The sequence below is a fragment of the Ceratotherium simum genome, chromosome 13, assembly GCF_057802395.1.
Source record: "Ceratotherium simum simum isolate JZ-2026a chromosome 13, ASM5780239v1, whole genome shotgun sequence".
Lineage (NCBI taxonomy): Eukaryota > Metazoa > Chordata > Mammalia > Perissodactyla > Rhinocerotidae > Ceratotherium > Ceratotherium simum.
Window position 1 is genome coordinate 56,174,766 of NC_141912.1, and position 18,634 is coordinate 56,193,399.

General features: G+C 38.0%; 1 protein-coding gene across 2 annotated transcripts in view; it reads left to right on the top strand.

The window, feature by feature from the left end:
* The first annotated feature begins 362 nt into the window (after window positions 1-362).
* PRIM2 (DNA primase subunit 2) overlaps window positions 363-18,634 on the top strand; it is a 270,879-nt gene continuing 252,607 nt past the window's right edge. Inside the window, exons 1-5 of one of the 2 annotated variants that reach the window (XM_087438764.1) lie at window positions 363-378; window positions 1,850-2,011; window positions 3,360-3,463; window positions 6,430-6,509; window positions 7,898-8,018. In XM_087438764.1, the coding sequence (XP_087294890.1) occupies window positions 1,858-2,011; window positions 3,360-3,463; window positions 6,430-6,509; window positions 7,898-8,018 (459 nt within the window). In that variant the 5' untranslated portion in view covers window positions 363-378; window positions 1,850-1,857. Of the gene's footprint in view, window positions 379-1,032; window positions 1,094-1,849; window positions 2,012-3,359; window positions 3,464-6,429; window positions 6,510-7,897; window positions 8,019-18,634 lie in introns of those variants that run through there. The other variant, XM_004423993.3, reaches the window with a different exon arrangement.

Sequence of the window (18,634 nt, forward strand, 5' to 3'; positions counted from 1 at the left end):
GCTGGGTAGGTGCTTTGAAGCTTGATATTGTTTCAACATACTCTGCATTTCTAAAAACGAACATTTCAAAGCGCTCTTCACCACCAATGACTACTTTTACCAGAGCCTTTCTCCAACACTTTTGTAAGTGAGACACGCCTCCTCGAGGCCACAGTGAAGTTTACTCCAGCTCTTGAAAACCCTACAGACCCGTTGGACACCTGGTGAGGCTCTGACCCGCCGCTTCCGAGTCTGCAGTCCGAGATCCACTCTCCCCCCAGCGCTCTCCACTTCTTCGACCCCCGCTTCTTCTTCCCTCTGAGCCTGATCTCTTCTAATTTCTGTAGACCCCGGAGCGATTTCTGCATGTGTGCATTCATTCATTCTAGTTCATTCCAGGTAGTTTGCTGGGCGCTTCCTATGCGCGAGGGTTGTGGCGGGGAGAGGGGAGTGGACTGAACGTAGTCTGTCCTCATGGGGTTTGCTGTCCGATAGAAAAAACAAAATATGTATTGTACATAGATGGGCATTAGCTTCTGTTTTCTCATCTGTAAAATCGGAGTAATACGACCTACCTTATAGGGTCGCTGAAAGATTAAACAAGAAAAAACAGAGCCCCTAATACTGAGCCGGGTGCAAAAAAGGACCTCAGTAAACGCCTATTCTTCCTCTATTCCTCCCCCAGATCGAAAGTGATGAGCGCCAGCCCTGCGGGTGAAAGCGCCCCATTTTCAGTTTAGGGAATCTTGGCCAGCGGCCCCAAACCAAATTATGTTGCTTCACTCTTGGCGTGTGGAATTTTTGCCGCTAGCATTCTAGCACCCCAGTTTCAACGGTAAAAGCTACCGACTCCAAATACAGAACGCGCAGCTTCAAATTAGGAATCAAAGACACCCATATTTAAAAAACTTGAAGCTGGCAAAGGAGACGGCACACTCTCGGCTCCCAGAAGAGCCTACTGAGCATGCGCAGGGCCCACGCGGGGCCGGGGGGGCCAGCCAGGGGGCGGGACTTGCGGGCCAGCCACTTCCGCTTCCGTTCCATAAGAAATCTCCCGCCACTCGGGCGAGCGGCTGTCAGCGGTTGCGTGTTTTCGCGTTTGGTGTGTTTGCGGGTAAGAGAAACTCCCGCGGATTAAGGGCGGACCGTAATCCTGGTGTTGAGGCTTGCAAGTCGAGAGACCAGGGAGAGCACGTTGCGGGCGGTGGGAGCAGGGTTGCCCTGGCGGGGGTGAGGGTCTGGGGTGTGGGTTGGTTGTTTAGGGCAGAGGTGCAGGTGCCGCTGAGGGGAGGAGAGAGAGCTTCGCCGGAGGAGAGTGGGGGAGGATCGGGGTGGGAGTTTGAGAACTGTGGATGCTCCCTAAAAGGAGTTCCGAAAGACTGGGTTCGAAAGACAGTTGTTCAGTTTCCCAGGGTTATCGGATAGGAAGTGAGTAACTGGACCCGGCGCATTAAGTCTCTTATCTCGCTCGAACCTGCCGCGCTTCCCTCCGAGTTCAGGATTGCAGCTCGTGTCAAACCTCATCCGAACTCTCGAGACCGCAGACATCTAAGGACGGTGGGACACAGACCTATAGTGAGCAGGCGACATCACCTGACTTGCATGTGCTGAAAGTTAGGACCACCACCTGCGTCTTCCCTAGCACCCGCCCCCCGCCCCCCATGACTAAATTGTTACAGGTGTATTGTAGAGAATCTGGAAGATAGCAGAGAGACAACAAACACCCAGGGATAACCACTGTTAACATTTTGTGCATGCCCTTCAACTTCAGTTTTTTTTTCTTGTGCATGTGGAGTTATTTTTTTGTTTGTTGTTTTTTTTCCAACTCCGCCTTCCATCATTTTAACCATTTTATATGCTTCCTTACAAGGTAACAAGATGCAGTTTTCTGGAGGAAAGCGGAGGAAGCTGAGGTTGGCAGGTGACCAGAGGAACGCTTCCTACCCTCACAGCCTTCAGTTTTACTTGCAGCCACCTTCTGAAAACATATCTTTGATAGAGTTTGAAAACTTGGCTATCGATAGAGTTAAATGTGAGTGATATGTGAATTAGAATTTATATATTCTTGAGACCCTCACTTGTACTTTGTGGGAATGAGTGTGGGTACTTTATTTCCTTCGTTCAGCAATTCATTCAACAAATATTTATTGAAGGTTTGCTGTTCATTCATTTATTGACTGTACGGTGCATATTTATTGAGTGCTACTATATTCTAGTGGCAGGGATTTTGAGATGAATAATGTAATTCTCACCTTTGTTGAAACTGCATTCCAGTACACGGAGACAGACATCCAAAATTATAATCAGAATTTGGTATTTTAAGTGCTCTAGTAGAGGTAAATAGTAGTGCTATTGAAACATTGAAGTGGGAGTGACTGACTTAGTCTGATTAAGTAAGGCTTGTTAGAGAAGTTGAATGTGATCTGGACCTTGAAGGATGAGTAGAAATTTCTCAACAGAGAAGAAGTGATAGGTTTTTCCAAGCTGTACAAAGGCTTGGAGGCATGAGAAAGAATGTCATTTGTGGGAACAGTAACAAGTTCAGGGTAGATGGAGAAGTATGGATAATTAAGGGCATTTTGTGCCAAGCTGATGGCACAATATTGGGGTGTAAGAAGGATGTGGCTACTGTAGTCGGGCCTCCTAATCCTCTGTGTGTTGGTGGAAAAAAGGAATGAGCTTGGCATGAACTGAAACAGAAATAATAGCACCTGTGGGACATGGGTTTATTTTCAGGATTCCTTTTAGAAGTTTTTCATTCTTGAATTTAAAAATGCCTCTTTTCATATTGATAGAGGAAGACTTTATCTGAGGAAGTATTGACAAGGGGCTTTAGGAACCAGTGAACAGTATGTAGCATCTATTCAGAACAGTTCACTTGGATGATTGGAGGGCCTTGCTTCTTCACTCTTGTGTCTTTGCCTTCTCTGCTTCATCAGGAAAGGAAGGGCTTCTGATGATTCTGTGCTCAGTAAATGAAGTAGACTGCCTGACAGACAGCTCCACATGAGGGATGCAAACAAGGGATGGTTAATCTTTTTTCCATACTGACACACTTTTCCATTCCTCAACAGTGGTGGTTCCGTTCAGCAGTGATTGTCCCCCACCACTCCCTCCCTCTGGCTGAGAATCCCTGGTATTAGATTATGCTGTGGGACGTGGGTGTTTTCTGCACATGGATGGAGATTAGCCTCTTATAAACATATGTAATTTATATAATGTACTTGCAGCAAATAAAACCGTTACAACTTGTCATCTTTTATAAACAAGTAATTATGGAATTGCTATCCATAGATTTTATTTGTCTTGGATTTAGTTTTTAAAAATTATCTTGCATTTATACATTTTTTCCTTTCTTCTGTTTTTAAAATATTTTCTAGTGCTAAAATCAGTTGAAAATCTTGGTGTGAGCTATGTGAAAGGGACCGAGCCATACCAGAGTAAGTTGGAGTCTGAGATTCGAAAACTCAAGTTTTCCTACAGAGTAAGTAAAAGAGGAAAAAAAAAATTCTTTCAGTAGGTATATATTCACGTACTGAGTATCAGTGGTGAGAGAGGTCTTGTATTAGGCACAGGGCTTTAAAAAAGACTAATATAGCATAGACTCTGCCTGAAGCTTCCTGCACTCTACTAGGGGTGATTGATATGTAGTCAGATGATTATAATATGGCAGGTTTTCTCAACCTTGGGACTGTCGACATTGGGGGCCTGATAGTTCCTTGGTGCAGGTCCTGTGCATTGTAGGATGCTCCGTAGCATCTCTGGCTTCTACCTGGTAGATGTCTCCAGACACTGCCACATGTACCCTGTGCAATACAGGATGATGACTACTTTTCTGACATGTGTGCTCCAGGAATTCCAAGAGCACATATAATTACCCAGCCCAGACTGGGGAGGTTTGGGAAGGCTTCCCAGAAGAGGTAGTGCTGGAACTGCATCTTGATGGATGTGATCAGATTTTTATTTTGGGAAAATGACTGCCAACAGCAGATTGACAGGGTCATGCTTGGTAGGAGGAAAACCAGTTAGGACCCTGGAAATGAGGACAGTGAATTAAATGGAGAGAAGAGGACTGATTGAAGAGATATTAAGATGGTAGAATCAAAAGATTTTAGTGACTGATTGCAGGGAGAAGAGAGAGAAGAGCTATGAATGACACCAGGTTTCTGGTTAGGACAGCTAGGCAGATGGTGGTGATATTTTGAGATGTGATGTACAGGAGGGGCAAGTCTTAGAAGGAAGATGTTAAGTTTAGTTCTAGACATGAATTTGAGGTGCTTGTGGAGATGTCTAGTGGACAGTTGAATATGCATACAGGTCTGGACTTAGGGGACATCTGGAGTGGGAGTGTAGTTTTAAGAGGAAGGTTGGGATCATCAGGAGTAGGTGAGAGCATCCTAGGAATATATTTGAGTGAGAAGAGATGATGGAGGACAGGATACTGGGAATACCAATATTTAAGGGAAAGTGGAATTGGAGGAGGAGGAAGGAGCTACCTGAGAGGTAGGAGATCAGCCAGGATAATAGTGTCATGGCAGCCAAGGAAGGCTGGAGTTTAATAATAATGATCATGATATAAATAAGGATACCGCAGGAATAACAATAGCAAACATTCATATTATGCTTACTATGTCCCAGAGTTTGCTCTAAGTGCATTATAATATTAACCTGTGTAATCCAGACAGCAGTCTTATGAGGTGGGTACTGTTATCATCCCTATTTTACAGATGAGGAGACTGAGTCATCGATAGGCTAAGTAACTTGCCTAAGGTCAAAAGACAGTAAATGGTGGAGCCAAGATTCGAATCTGGACATTTTGTCTCCATGATTGTACTCTTCACCATACAATTTCAGAAGCTTAGGATAGATCATGCAAGATGAGTTGTACAGAATCCATAGAATTTATCAACTGGGTGAGGCCTTATAGATAGAAGTAGAAGCCAGAACGATGGCAGTGTTGGGAGGAGAGAGTGGAAGTGGAATATATACTCTTTTAAGATGTTTAGCTGAAACACAGGGGAGAAATAGATCTGAAGGTAGAAGAATTTGTAAGGAAAAGAGAAGATACACACACACACATGACAGGAGATACTTGAACATGTTTATAAGCTGAGCAGAAAGATCTAGAAGAGAAAGAAGAGGAGGGGATCTTGAAGATACTTTGAGAGAGCATTTGATAAGTCAAGGTCCTTAGGAGGCAAGAGCAGATGGGTTGCAGGGTTTAGGTGTTAGGGATAGCTTTATGGAGGAGGAAGGGGGGCGCTTTGTCCACAGAGATGGAAGGGAAGGCAGTACAACAGTGGTTGCAGAAGCTTGGAGCTGAAGAAGTTGGCCTGGTGTCCTTTATTTTCTGTAAAGTGGATGAAGTCGTCTGTGAGAGAGAAAGGAAAGGTGCTGTGGTAGGGAGCTTGGGCCAACCAGTGAAGACTCAAACAGCTTTTCCAAGAAGTGAGGAAAGAGATGACTATGTATCAGATCCCATCTGTGTTACTTACAAGGTTCGTGACCCTGGACAAATTATATAACTTCCCCGTGCCTCAGTGTCCTCATCTTTAAAATAGGGATATAGGAGTACCTCTCTCTTAGGTTTTTTAAAGGATTAAATGGGTTAGTAGATTAAAAATGCTTATAACAGTGCCTGGTACTTGCTAAGTGGTCAAGACACGTTTGCTCTTACTATGTTGGACTTGAATAAGGATTCTTTGGTTTGGAAAGGTCCAATTGAGATTAGAGGCTGTGAAATTTTTTTTTTTTTTTTTATGAGGACGACTAGCCCTGAGCTAACATCCGATGCCAATCCTCCCCTTGTTTCTTGAGGAAGATTGGCCCTGGGCTAATATCTGTGCCCATCTTCCTCTACTTTATATGGGATGCTGCCACAGCATGGTGCACAAGCGGTGCGTCGGTTCGCTCCCGGGATCTGAACCTGCGAACCCCCGGCTGCCGCAGTGGAACGCGCACACTTAACGGCTTGTGTCACCGGGCTGGCCCCTGTGAATTTTTAATATTCCAAATTCCCATAATTGTGTATTTTTTTCACAGAGGGTCTCAGTGTTTTGGAGATAGGACTGCAGAGTGTAGCTGTAGATTTATTTAGAATGTAGGTTTTGCCAAATGGTTGAAATGAAAGCAGTTGAGGTTTGATATAAGAAGTGGTTGAAGATGTGAGTACCCTGGGTGTTGGCTGGGTAAGAAAGAAAGTTAAGAGAGGAGGAGTTGATGGGAAGGAAATAGTGGGGTCCCAACCCAGGAGGTTTTGTTGAGATAGTTCAGTTCTCAGTTTCACCTGATTGCTAACGTAAGGAAAATGATAATTATCCTGGAATGCATGTTATGCAATTTGTGTTTTTGAAACTTTTACTTTGCTATTGGCTTATGCTGATTCAGTATTTCTTTATACCTCTTACCATTCTAATGCGTTTATTTTATTCATGTGCTGTTATTTTTAAGGAAAGCTTAGAAGATGAGTATGAACCACGCAGAAGAGATCATATTTCTCACTTTATATTGCGCCTTGCATATTGCCAGTCGTGAGTACATATTCACACCCCCCCAGTCAGGTCTGGTCTCCTGGGTTGTGAGTTGGTACATGGGAAGCTAACGTGTGTTGTACTGACCATAGGGAAACTCAAGATAACATCAGAAACCAGGAGTTCATGGGTTGAACACTGTTGCAGCAAATTGTTTGAAACAAGTTATTTACTAAAAAATATTGAAAAAAATTTCTATTGCAAAGTTTTGCCTGTTGAAACACTTTTTAACTTTGTGGGAGAGAGTCTTCACTTGGGATTTAAAATTGGAGTGGATTTCATTAGGAAGAAAGACTTTTTTCTCAAAAAAAAGTGGTGCTATTTATAATAATAAATATAATATACTAATAAATGTAAATAATGAATCTACACACAGTTGAATTCAATACAGATTTTTAGAAGTTGAGATATATGGGCTAATGCCCATTAGATTAAGATACTTTCCTTTGGTCGTTGGTTTCCTGTGAGTCAATAGTGCCACCCAGAGGGAGAAGGAGTTAGTTGCTTTATTTTTTCCCTTAAACTTTTGTGTTTTTTTCCTATATTAATTTTAGCTAAATAACATGCTTATTATTATGTTTCTTTTTATTATTAGGCTTATTAAATGAGAATCTTGACTTGTTTAGTGTCCCAAGAAAATAACTGAGAAATTATTGACCAACTTTGGTTCTCGAGTTTTTATTTTGTAAGAAAGCATATGCTATAGTAAATGAATTGCTGACAATCTGTGAAAATCACTTCGGAAAAAAACGAAATCATATTTTACTTGCAGTAGCATAATTATTTTATAACAACAGTAATGCCCATTATGTATCTGTCTTGTAAATTAATATGTTTGTATGTTGACTTTTAAAAAATTGAGGTGTACTTCTGCATATTAAATTTTGTGACATTATAAACTCTAGAGCTGTAAGCAAAGTTCCTTTGCGAAGTTTATCTGATCATAATCTATTCAGAGATAAAGTTACCTTTAAAAAATTTTGTGTTTATTTGGCATTGGTAAAACCACCTTAGACTGAAGGAATACCCCATCTTCTAATGTAAGTGACTATTTTGCAGTTACATTAAATGCAATAAACTATTTTGTTTTATATTATTTGATAATAATGCAGCTGGACTTGAAGTATTCTATATTTAATTCTTTTAAGTTTATGTGCATAACACCTCTCTCCCCCATATTCAATCCATCCCTGGAAGATTGTGGTATGTGGTATTCATATTCTCTTTATCTCAATAGAAACTTGTATGCTTTTAACTTCTGTCTATTGGCATCTTGCTTGTGTTTGAATATTGCTTCATCAAAATTTCTTGGATTTAATAATCAGTGGGCTTTTAAAATAATCACTGGACTTTTCATTTATACTGTAATTTCCTTGTCTCCATTTCAGTGAGGATCTTAGACGCTGGTTCATTCAACAAGAAATGGACCTCCTTCGATTTCGATTCACTATTTTACCCAAGGACAAGATTCAAGATTTCTTAAAGGATAGCCACTTGCATTTTGAGGCTGTGAGTATATTTTTGTAGTCATTTCCGATTGTTTTCACCATTCATCCCCCCTTGTTGCCTTAAGTGCTGGTATCAGCGTGTGGAGTTCGTTTTCTTTATGTTTCCCTCCTAACTGGCTGTCTGAAAGAATAGCTGCTGGCTTGCACAACAATGAGCCTCTCCCTTTCTGTGACCAGAAGAAAAGAGGCTTCTTGGTACCAAAGCCTCACATTTAGTTACTTTATTAAATACATGATTTGTGAAAGCACAAGAAGATTTAATTTATAAAAGTTCATCTTTAAGCAAAACCTTCTATGCCAAAAATGTAAAACTAACAACATATTAAAGAAATAGAGAAGTGGTAGTACTTATTTCCAGTAATGAAGTTTAGAGGGGATAATGCTATATTTTAAAAGTCAGTTGTCAGTAAAATCTGTGAATAGTTTAAAAAAATAGTTTTGCAGACAAATCTGAATGATTTCCATATTGTAATTATATAAAAAGGAAGAAATGTCTGGAGTATATTTAGCAGTGATGAATATTGTGGGTGGAAATAGAAGATATGTTTTCTAGGTGGATCTGTGCTGCAGTGGGAAGGTAGAAAAATATAATTTTATTTTCAAGCAGTCAGGTGGTAGTAGGACTGGTTGAGACTCTTTTGGTGTTAGAGTGGGTGACTTGAGGCCGAATAAGATAAAGTAGAATCTGGAGTAGGTGCAAGACATCGTCCTGTCTGAGAAGTGGAAGATGTATGTAGCAAGAAACAGTGTGGGTTACTGAGTTGCAGGAAGATGTGGCCTGAAGGGAAGGAAACGTGGTAGACATTTAGTGTCTATTATGTGCTAGGGAGGCACTTTCTACAGTTCTCTCACTTCTCATAAGAGCCCTGTGAGGTTCCTAAATACTGTCTACCCAGGCATAGAAAAATGTGAAGCCCAAGACCATCTGACCCCTTGCATTTTTCACTTTCCTTTTAACTTTGATCCTTAGTGAAGTCCATTATTGCTAATATCCATTACAGTTAATTTATCCTTTTATATTAAAAAGAGTTTATTTTTCGCTATTGTTGAAGTGATTACAGAAAAAGTATCCTTGAGAAGATTTATTCTTTATTCTAGTGTCTCAACATATTGTCAAGTATAATTTTTTTAAGCAAAAACCATGTTTCTTTCCTTTTTTAAAACTTTTCTATTGAAGTATAACATATACAGAATAAAGTACACAAATCATAGCTATACAGCTCTGTGAAGTATCAAAGTAAACATCACCAAGGTTAAGAAATAGAACATTGCTGTCAGCCTGTGCACCCTTGTGTCTCCTCCCATTTACTACCTGCAGTCTCCCACCTAAAAGTAACCACTATCCTGACTTTTAATATCATAAATTAATTCTACTTGTTTTTGAACTTTATATAGATAGCATCAATATGGTATGATATTTTTTCCCCAGCTTTACTGAGATATAATTGACATATAACATTGTGTAAGTTTAAGGTACACATTGTGATGATTTGGTACAGGTATATATTGTGAAATGTTTACTACAACCAGGTTAGTTGACACATCCTTCAGCTCACATAATTACCATTTTGTTGTTTTTATGGTAAGAACATTTAAAATTTACTCTCATAGCAACTTTTGAGTATACAATACAGGGTTGTTAACTATAGTCACCATGCTGTGCATTACATCCTCAGAACTTATTCCTCTCATAACTGGAAGTTTGTCCCTTTGACCAACATCTCCCATTTTCCCCAGCCCCTGGCAACCACTGTTCTACTCTCTGCTTCTATGATTTTGGCTTTTTTAGATTCCACATATAAGCGAGATCACAAGTATAATTTTTTTGTGTGTGTAAGGAAGATTAGCCCTGAGCTAACATCCAATGCTGATTCTCCTCTTTTTGCTGAGGAAGATTGGCCCTGGGCTAACATCCGTGGCCATCTTCCTCTGTTTTATATGGGACACCGCCCCAGCATGGCTTGACAAGCGGTGTGTTGGTGTTAGCCCAGGATCCGAACCTGCGAACCCCGGGCCGCCAAAGCGGAGCGTGCGCACTTAACCGCCACGCCACCGGGCTAGCCCAAGTATAATTTTTTTATATTAGCTTTATGGAGATAGAATTCTCATACCTTGAAATTCACCCTTCAAAAATGTACAGTTCATTAGTTTTTAGTATGATCACCACTGTCTAATTTTAGAATATTTTTATTACCCTAAAAAAGAAACCAATACCCATTAGTCCTCACTCTCCATTTCTCCCTCACTCATCCCTTGGCAACCACTAATCTACTTTCTGTCTCTGTGAATTTGCCTATTCTGGGCATTTCATATAAATGAAATCATATAACTTGTGGTTTTTGTTACTGGCTTCTTTCACTTAGCGTATTATTTTCAAGTTTTATCCATGTCATAGCATGTATCAGTACTTAATTTCTTTTTATTGTCAAATAATATTTTATTTCTCTATTCAGCAATTGATGGACATTTGGGATGTTTCCACGTTTTGGCTGTTATGAATAATGCTGCTATTTATTCTTTATTCTAGTGTTTCAACATATTGTAGGGAGTACTTGTGTGCAAGTTTTTATCTAGACATCTTTTCATTTCTTTCAGGTATATACCTGGGAGTGGAATTGCTAGGTCATAGGGTAATTAATTCTGTGTTTAAACTTTTGAGGAACTGCCAAACTGTTTTCCCAAGTGGCTGCACCGTTATACATCTTACTGGTTTATGAGGGTTTCAGTTTCTCTACATCCTCAGCAATGATTGTTGTTGTCTGTTTTTTGAATATAGCCATTTTAGTGGATGTGAAATGATATGACATTGTGGTTTGATTTGCATTTCCCTAATGACCAGTGATGTTGAGCATGTTTTCATGTGCTTATTGGTTATTTGTATATCTTCTTTGGAGAAATATCTATTCAAATCCTTTGTCCATTTTTTAATTGAGTTGTCTTTGTATTGTCGAGTGTTAAGAATTCTTTCCATATTCTGCATACAAGTCCATTTTAAGATATACGATTTACAAATATTTTCTCCCATTCTGAGGACTGTCATTTCCTTTTCTTCATGGTATCATTTGCAACACAAAAGTTTTCAGTTTAGATGGAGTGTAATTTGTTTTTTTCTTTTGTCACTTGTGCTTTTGGTGTTGGATCTAAGAAGGCTTTGCCTAATGGAAGGTCATGAAGATTTACTTCTGTGGTTTTCTTTAAGAGTTTTATAATTTAAGTTCTTACGTTTAGGTCTGTGGTCCATTTTGAGTTAATTTCTGTATATGTTGTGAAGTAAGGGTCCAAGTTCATTCTTTTGCATGTGGATATCCAGTTGTCCCAGCATGATTTGTTGAAATTTCATGGCTATTCTTTTCTCATTGAGTTGTCTTGTCTCTCTTGTCAAAAGTCAATTGACCATAAATTGGTTTATTTCTGAACTCTTAATTTTATTTCTTTGAGCTGTATGTCTAATCTTACATACAGGATTTTTGTATGTTGATCTTGTATCCTGCAACCTCATGGAACTTGTTTATTAGTTCTAATAGTTTTTAGTGGATTCCTTAGGAGATTATGCCTCTTACAAGTGGAGATAATCTTACTCCTTACTTTCCAATCTGGATGTTTTTTATTTCTTTATTTTTTCCTAATTTCCCTAGCTAGCATCTCTAGTACAATGTTGAATAGAACTGCCAATAGTGGACATCTTTTTCCTGATTTTAGAGGAAGAGCATTTAGTCTTTTACCATGGCATATGATGTTAGCTCTGGGTTTTTTGTTGATGCCCTTTATCAGATTGAGGAAATTTCCTTCTAATTTTAGTTGAGCATTTTCATCATGAGAGGGTGTTGGATTTTGTCAGATGCTTTTTCTGTACCTGTTGTGATGATCATATGGTTTTGTCCTTTATTTTATAATGTAGTGTGTTATATTAATTCATCTTTGGTTGTTAAACCAACCTTGCTGAGATATTCCTGGGACAAATCCCTCTTGGTCATTCTGTATGATCATTTTATATGTTGCTGGATTTAATTTGCTAGTATTTTGTGGAGGATTTTTATGTTTATTGATAAGGGATATTAGTCTGTAGTTTTCTTGTAATGTCTTTGGTTTTGATATCAGGGTAATACTGGTCTTATAGAATGAGTTGGGAAGTGTTTCTTCCTCTTCTATTTTTTGGAAGAGGTTGTGAAGGATTGGTGTTAATTTTTCTTTAAACGTTTGATAGAATTTACTAGTGAATCTGTCTGGTCCTAGGCTTCTCTTTGTGGGGTGTTTTAAAGTTATTAATTCATTCTCTTGTTATAGATCTATTCAAATTTTCTGTTTCTTCTTGAGGATTTTTTGGTAATTTGTGTTTTCTAGGAATTTGCCCATTTCATTTATCTAATTGATGCATGCAGTTGTTCATAGTATTCCCTTCTAGTCCTTTTTATTTCTATAAGGTTGGTAATGATCTCCTCTCTTTAATTCCTGATTTTAGTAATTTAAGTTTTCTCTTCCTTTTTTTTGGTCATTTAGGTAGAGATTTGTCAATTTTGTTGATCTTTTCAAATAACTAACTTTTGATTTTGTTGGTTTTCTCTGTTGCTTTTCTATTTCTTATTCTTTTAATCTCTGCTCTTTATTATTATCAATTTTCAATTTTTACTATTTCCTTTCTTCTGCTTGCTTTGAGTTTAGTTTGCTGTTCTGTTATGGTTTCTTAAGGTGGAAGTTTAAGTTACTGATGTGAGGTGTTTTTCTTTTTTAATGTAGGCATTGACAGCTATAAATTTCCCTCTGAGCACTGCTTTACATGCATTCCATGAGTTTTGGTATATTGTGTTTAATTTTCATTCATTTCAAAGTATTTTCTTATTTGACATATTGGTTATTAGGAGTGTGTTTTTAAATTTCTACATATTTTTGAATTTCCCAAACTTTCTTCTGTTACTGATTTTTAATTTAATTCCATTTTAGTCTGAGAACATATTTTGTATGGCTTCAATCCTTTTAAAATTATTGAGTCTTGTTTTATGGACTAGCATATGGTCTATCCTAGAGAATGTTCCATGTGTGCTTGTGAAGAATGCATATCTGCTACTTTTGATTGGAGTGTTCTTTAGATATAGTCCATTAGGTCTAATTGGTCTGTAGTGTTTTTCAAGTCTTCTATTTCCTTGTTGATCTTCTGCCTATTGGTTCTATACATCATTGAAAGTAGGGTATTGAAGTGTTCAACTATTGTTGAATTGTCTATTTGTCTTCAATTACGTCAGTTTTTGTTTTGTGTGTTTTGGGGCTCTGTTTTTAGGTGCATATATGTCTAGAATTGTTACATCTTCTTGATGGATTGACCCTTTTATAATTATGAAATGTACCACTTTATCTCTAGTAACATTTTTTGTTGTAAAGTCTATTTTTGTCTGACATTAGGATAGCTATTCCAGATGTTTTGTATTTGTTGTTTGCATGATATATCTTTTTCCATCCTTTACTTTCAACCTATTTGTGTCTTTGAACTAAAGTGTGTCTCTAGTAGATAGCATGTAGTTGGATCATGTTTTTTTAATCCATTCTGCCAGTCTCTGCCTTTTGATTGGAGTGTTTCATCCATTTATATATATATATATTTTATTGGTATCATAATAGTTTATAAGATTGTGAAATTTTCGTTGTACATTATTGTTTGTCAGTCACCATATAAATGCGTCCCTTCAACCCTTGTGCCCACCTCCCAACCTCCTTCCCCCTGGTAACCACCAAACTGTTCTCTCTGTCCGTGTGTTAGTTTATCTTCCACATATAAGTGAAATCATGCGGTGTTTGTCTTTCTCTGTCTGGGTTATTTCGCTTAACGTTAATACCCTCCAGATCCATCCATGTTGTTGCAAATGGGACCATTTTGTCTTTTATGACTGAGTAGTATTCCATTGTATATATATACCACATCTTCTTTATCCGATTATCAGTCGAGGGACACTTGGGTTGCTTCCACTTCTTGGCTATAGTGAATAACGGTGCAATGAACATAGGAGTGCATAAGCCTCTTTCGATTGTTGATTTCAGGTTCTTGGATAAATACCCAGTAGTGGGATAGCTGGATCATAAGGTATTTCTATTTTTAATTTTTTGAGAAATTTCCATACTGTTTTCCATAGAGGCTACACCAGTTTGCTTTCTCATCAGCAGTGAATGAGAGTTCCTGTTTCTCCACAACCTCGCCAACATTTGTTATTTTTTGTCTCGGTGATTATGGCCATTCTAATGGGTGTAACGTGATATCTTAGTGTAGTTTTAATTTGCATTTCCCTGATGATTGTTGATGTTGAACATCTTTTCATGTACCTATTGGCCATCTGTATATCTTCCTTGGAAAATGTCTGTTCAATCTTCTGCGCATTTTTTGATTGGGTTGTTTGTTTTTTTATTGCTCAGTTGTGTGAGTTCTTTATATATTACGGAGATTAACCCCTTTCAGATGTATGAGTTGCAAATATTTTTTCCCAGCTGGTGGGTTGTCTTTTCATTTTGACCCTGATTTCCTTTGCCTTGCAGAAGCTCTTTAGTCTGATGAAGTCCCACTTGTTTTTTTTTCTTTTGTTCCCTTGTCCAAGTAGACATGGAATTCAAAAAGATCCCTCTATGATCGATGTCAAAGAGTGTACTGCCTTTATTTTCTTCCAGGAGTTTTATAGTTTCAGGTCTTACCTTCAAGTCTTTGATCCATTTTGAGTTAATTTTTGTGTATGGTGAAAGAAAATGATCTACTTTCATTCTTTTGCACGTGGTTGTTCAGTTTTCCTGGCACCATTTATTGAAGAGACTTTCCTTTCTCCATTGTATGTTCTTAGCTCCTTTGTCAAAGATTAGCTGTCCATAGATGTGTGGTTTTATTTCTGGGCTTTCAATTCTGTTCTATTGATCTGTGTGTCTGTTTTTGTACCAGTACCATGCTGTTTTAATTATTATTGCCTTGTAGTATATTTTGGAGTCAGGGATTGTGATGCCTCCAGCTTTGTACTTTTTTCTCAAAATTGCTTTAGCTATTTGGGGTGTTTTGTTGCCCCATATGAATTTTAGTATTCTTTGTTCTATTTCCGTGAAGAATGTCACTGGGATTCTGATTGGGGTTGCACTGAATCTGTAGATTGCTTTAGGTAGTATGCACATTTTAACTATGATTATTCTTCCAATCCATGTGCATAGGTTATCTTTCCATTTCTTTATGTCATCATTGATTTCTTTCAATAATGTCTTATAGTTTTCATTGTATAGGTCTTTCACCTCCTTGGTTAAATTTATTCCTAGTTACTTTATTCTTTTTGTTGCAGTTGTTAATGGGATTGTGTTCTTGAGTTCTTTCTCTGTTAGCTCATTATTAGAATATAGAAAGGCAACTTATTTTTATAAGTTGATTTTGTACCCTGCAAGTTTGCTGTAGTTGTTGATTATTTCTAATAGTTTTCCAATGGATTCTTTAGGGTTTTCTATATATAAAATCATGTTGTCTGCAAACTGCAAGCATTTCACTTCTTCGTTGCCTATTTGAATTCCTTTTATTCCTTTTTCTTGCCTAAGTGCTCTGGCCAAAACCTGCAATGTTGAGTAAGAGTGGCGAGAGTCGGCACCCTTTTCCTGCTCCTCTTCTCAGAGGAATGGCTTTCGGTTTTTCCCCATTGAGTATGATGTTGGCTGTGGGTTTGTCATATGTGGCCTTTATTATGTTGAGGTACTTTCCTTCTATACCCATTTTATTGAGAGTTTTTGTCATAAATGGATGTTGGATATTGTCAGATGCCTCTCTGCATCTATTGAGATGATCATGTGGTGTTTATTCCTTGTTTTGTTAATGTCATGTATCACATTGATTGATTTGCAGATGTCGAACCATCCCTGTGTCCCTGGTATAAATCCCACTTGATCATGATATATGATCTTTTTAATGTATTGCTGTATTCAATTTGCCAATATTTTGTTGAGGATTTTTGCATCTATGTTCATCAGCAATACTGGCCTGTAATTTTCCTTCTTTGTACTGTCCCTGTCTGGCTTTGGTATCTGGGTGATGTTGGCTTCTTGGAATGTATTAGGAAGTATTCCATCTTCCTCTCTTTTTTGGAATAATTTGAGAAGGATAGGTATTAAATCTTCTTTGACTGTTTGGTAAAATGCTCCAGAGAACCCATCTAGTCCTGGACTTGTATTTTTTGGGAGGTTTTTAATTACTGTTTCAGTCTCTTTACTTGTGATTGGTCTATTTAGATTCTCTGTTTCTTCTTGATTCAGTTTTGGGAGGTTGTATGAGTCTCAGAATTTATCCATTTCTTCTAGATTGTCCAATTTGTTGGCATATAGTTTTTCATAGTATTCTTTTATCATCCTTTGTATTTCTGTGTTATCTGTTGTAATATGTCCTCTTTCATTTCTAATTTTATTTATTTGAGCCTTCTCTCTTTTTTCTTAGTGACTCTGGCTAAGGGTTTGTCAATTTTGTTTATCTTCTCAAAGAGCTAGCTCTTTGTTTCATTGATCTTTTCTACTGTTTCTTTTTGTTTCAATTTCATTTATTTCTGCTCTAATTTGTATTATTTCCCTCCTTCTGGTGACTTTCGCTTTATTTGTTCTTCTTTTTCTAATTCTGTTAGGTGTAGTTTAATATTGCTTATTTGGGATTTTTCTTGTTCCTTAAGGTGAGCCTGTATGGCTTTGAGTTTCCCTCTCAGGACCGCTTTTGCTGCATCCCATATGAGTTGGTATGGTGTATTTTCATTTTCATTTGTCTCCAGATATTTTTTGATTTCTCCTTTAATTTCTTCAATGATCCATTGATTGTTCAGTAGCATGTTGTTTAGTCTCCACATCTTTGTCACTTTCCCAGTTTTTTTCTTGTAGTTGATTTCTAGTTTTATAGTGTTATGGTTGGAAAAGACGCTTGTTGTGATTTCAATCTTCTTAAATTTATAGAGGCTTCTCTTGTTTCCTAGCATATGGTCTATCCTTGAGAATGTTCCGTGCGTGCTTGAGAAGAATGTGTAATCTGCTGCGTTTGGATGGAGTGCTCTCTATGTAGCTATTAAGTCCATCTCTTCTAGTTTTTCGTTTATGTCCACTACTTCCATATTGACTTTTTGTCTCGGTGATCTATCAATTGATGTAAGTGGGTGTTAAGATCCTGTATTATTATTGTGTTGTTAATATCTCCTTTTAGGTTTGTTAATAGTTGCTTTATGTACTTTGGTGCTCCTGTGTTGGGTGCATGCATATTTATAAGTGATATGTCTTCTTGGTGGAGTGTTCTTTTTATCATTATATATTATCTCGCTTTGTCTCTCATTCCCTGTTTTATCTTGAAGTCTACTTTGTCTCATATAAATATGGCAACACTTGCTTTCTGTTGTTTGCCATTAGTTTGGAGTATTGTCTTCCATCCTTTCACTCTGAGCCTGTGTTTGTCTTTAGAACTGAGATGTGTTTCCTGGAGACAGCATATTGTTGGATCTTGTTTTTTAATCCATCCTGCCACTTTCTGTCTTTTGATTGGAGAATTCAGTCCGTTTACATTTACAGTGACTATTGCTATATGAGGGCTTAATCTTGCTATTTTATCACTCATTTTGTGGTTCTTCTGCATTTCCTTTGTTTTTCATCCCATGTGTTTTGGATTACCAATTCAGTTTGGTAGGTCTATATGGTGGTTTTCTTAGTTTTCTCTTTATTTATCGTATGTGTCTCTGTTCTGATTATTTGTTTAGTGGTTACCATGAGGTTTGTATAAAAAAATCTCATAGATGAGGTAGTCCATTTTCTTTTTTTTTTTAAGATTTTATTTATTTAATTTTTTCCCCCCAAAGCCCCAGTAGATAGTTGTATGTCATAGCTGCACATCCCTCTAGTTGCTGCATGTGGGACTCGGCCTCAGGATGGACGGAGAAGTGGTGCCTCTATGCGCACCCGGGATCCGAACCCGGGCCACCAGCATTGCAGTGCGCGCACTTAACCACCAAGCCACAGGGCCGGGTAGTCCATTTTCTGACGTCCTCTTATTTCCTTAGACTAAGTTGAATCTGTCCTTTTCCTCTTCCCCTTCTAAGTCATTATTGTCACAACTTATTCCATCTTGTGTTGTGAGTCTGTGGTTAAAGTGATGAGGTTATATTTATTTTTGGTGTTTTCCTTCCCTTAATTTTTGATGTTATAATTGTTTGCTAACCTTTTCTGATAGAGAGCTGCAATTTTTCTGATTTTGTCTACCTGTTTTTCTCCTTGCTCAAAGCTTTGTATCCCCTTTTTCTTTTCTTTGTTTAGGTGTGAGGGCCTTCTTGAGCATTTCTTGTAGTGGGTGTCTTGTGGCCATGAACTCCCTTAGCTTTTGTTTATCTGGGATAGTTATTATTTATCCATCATATCTGAAAGATATTTTCTCTGGATAGAGTATTCTTAGCTGAAAATTTTTGTCTTTTAGAATTTTGAATATATCATTTCACTTTCTCCTAGCCTGTAAGTTTCTGCTGAGAAAACCGCTGAGAGCCCCATGGGAATTCCTTTGTGTGTTATTTTCTCTTGTCTTGCTGCCCTTAATATCTTTTCTTTGTCATTGCCTTTTGCCAGCTTTACTACTATATGCCTTGGAGAGGGTCTTTTTATGTTGATATATTT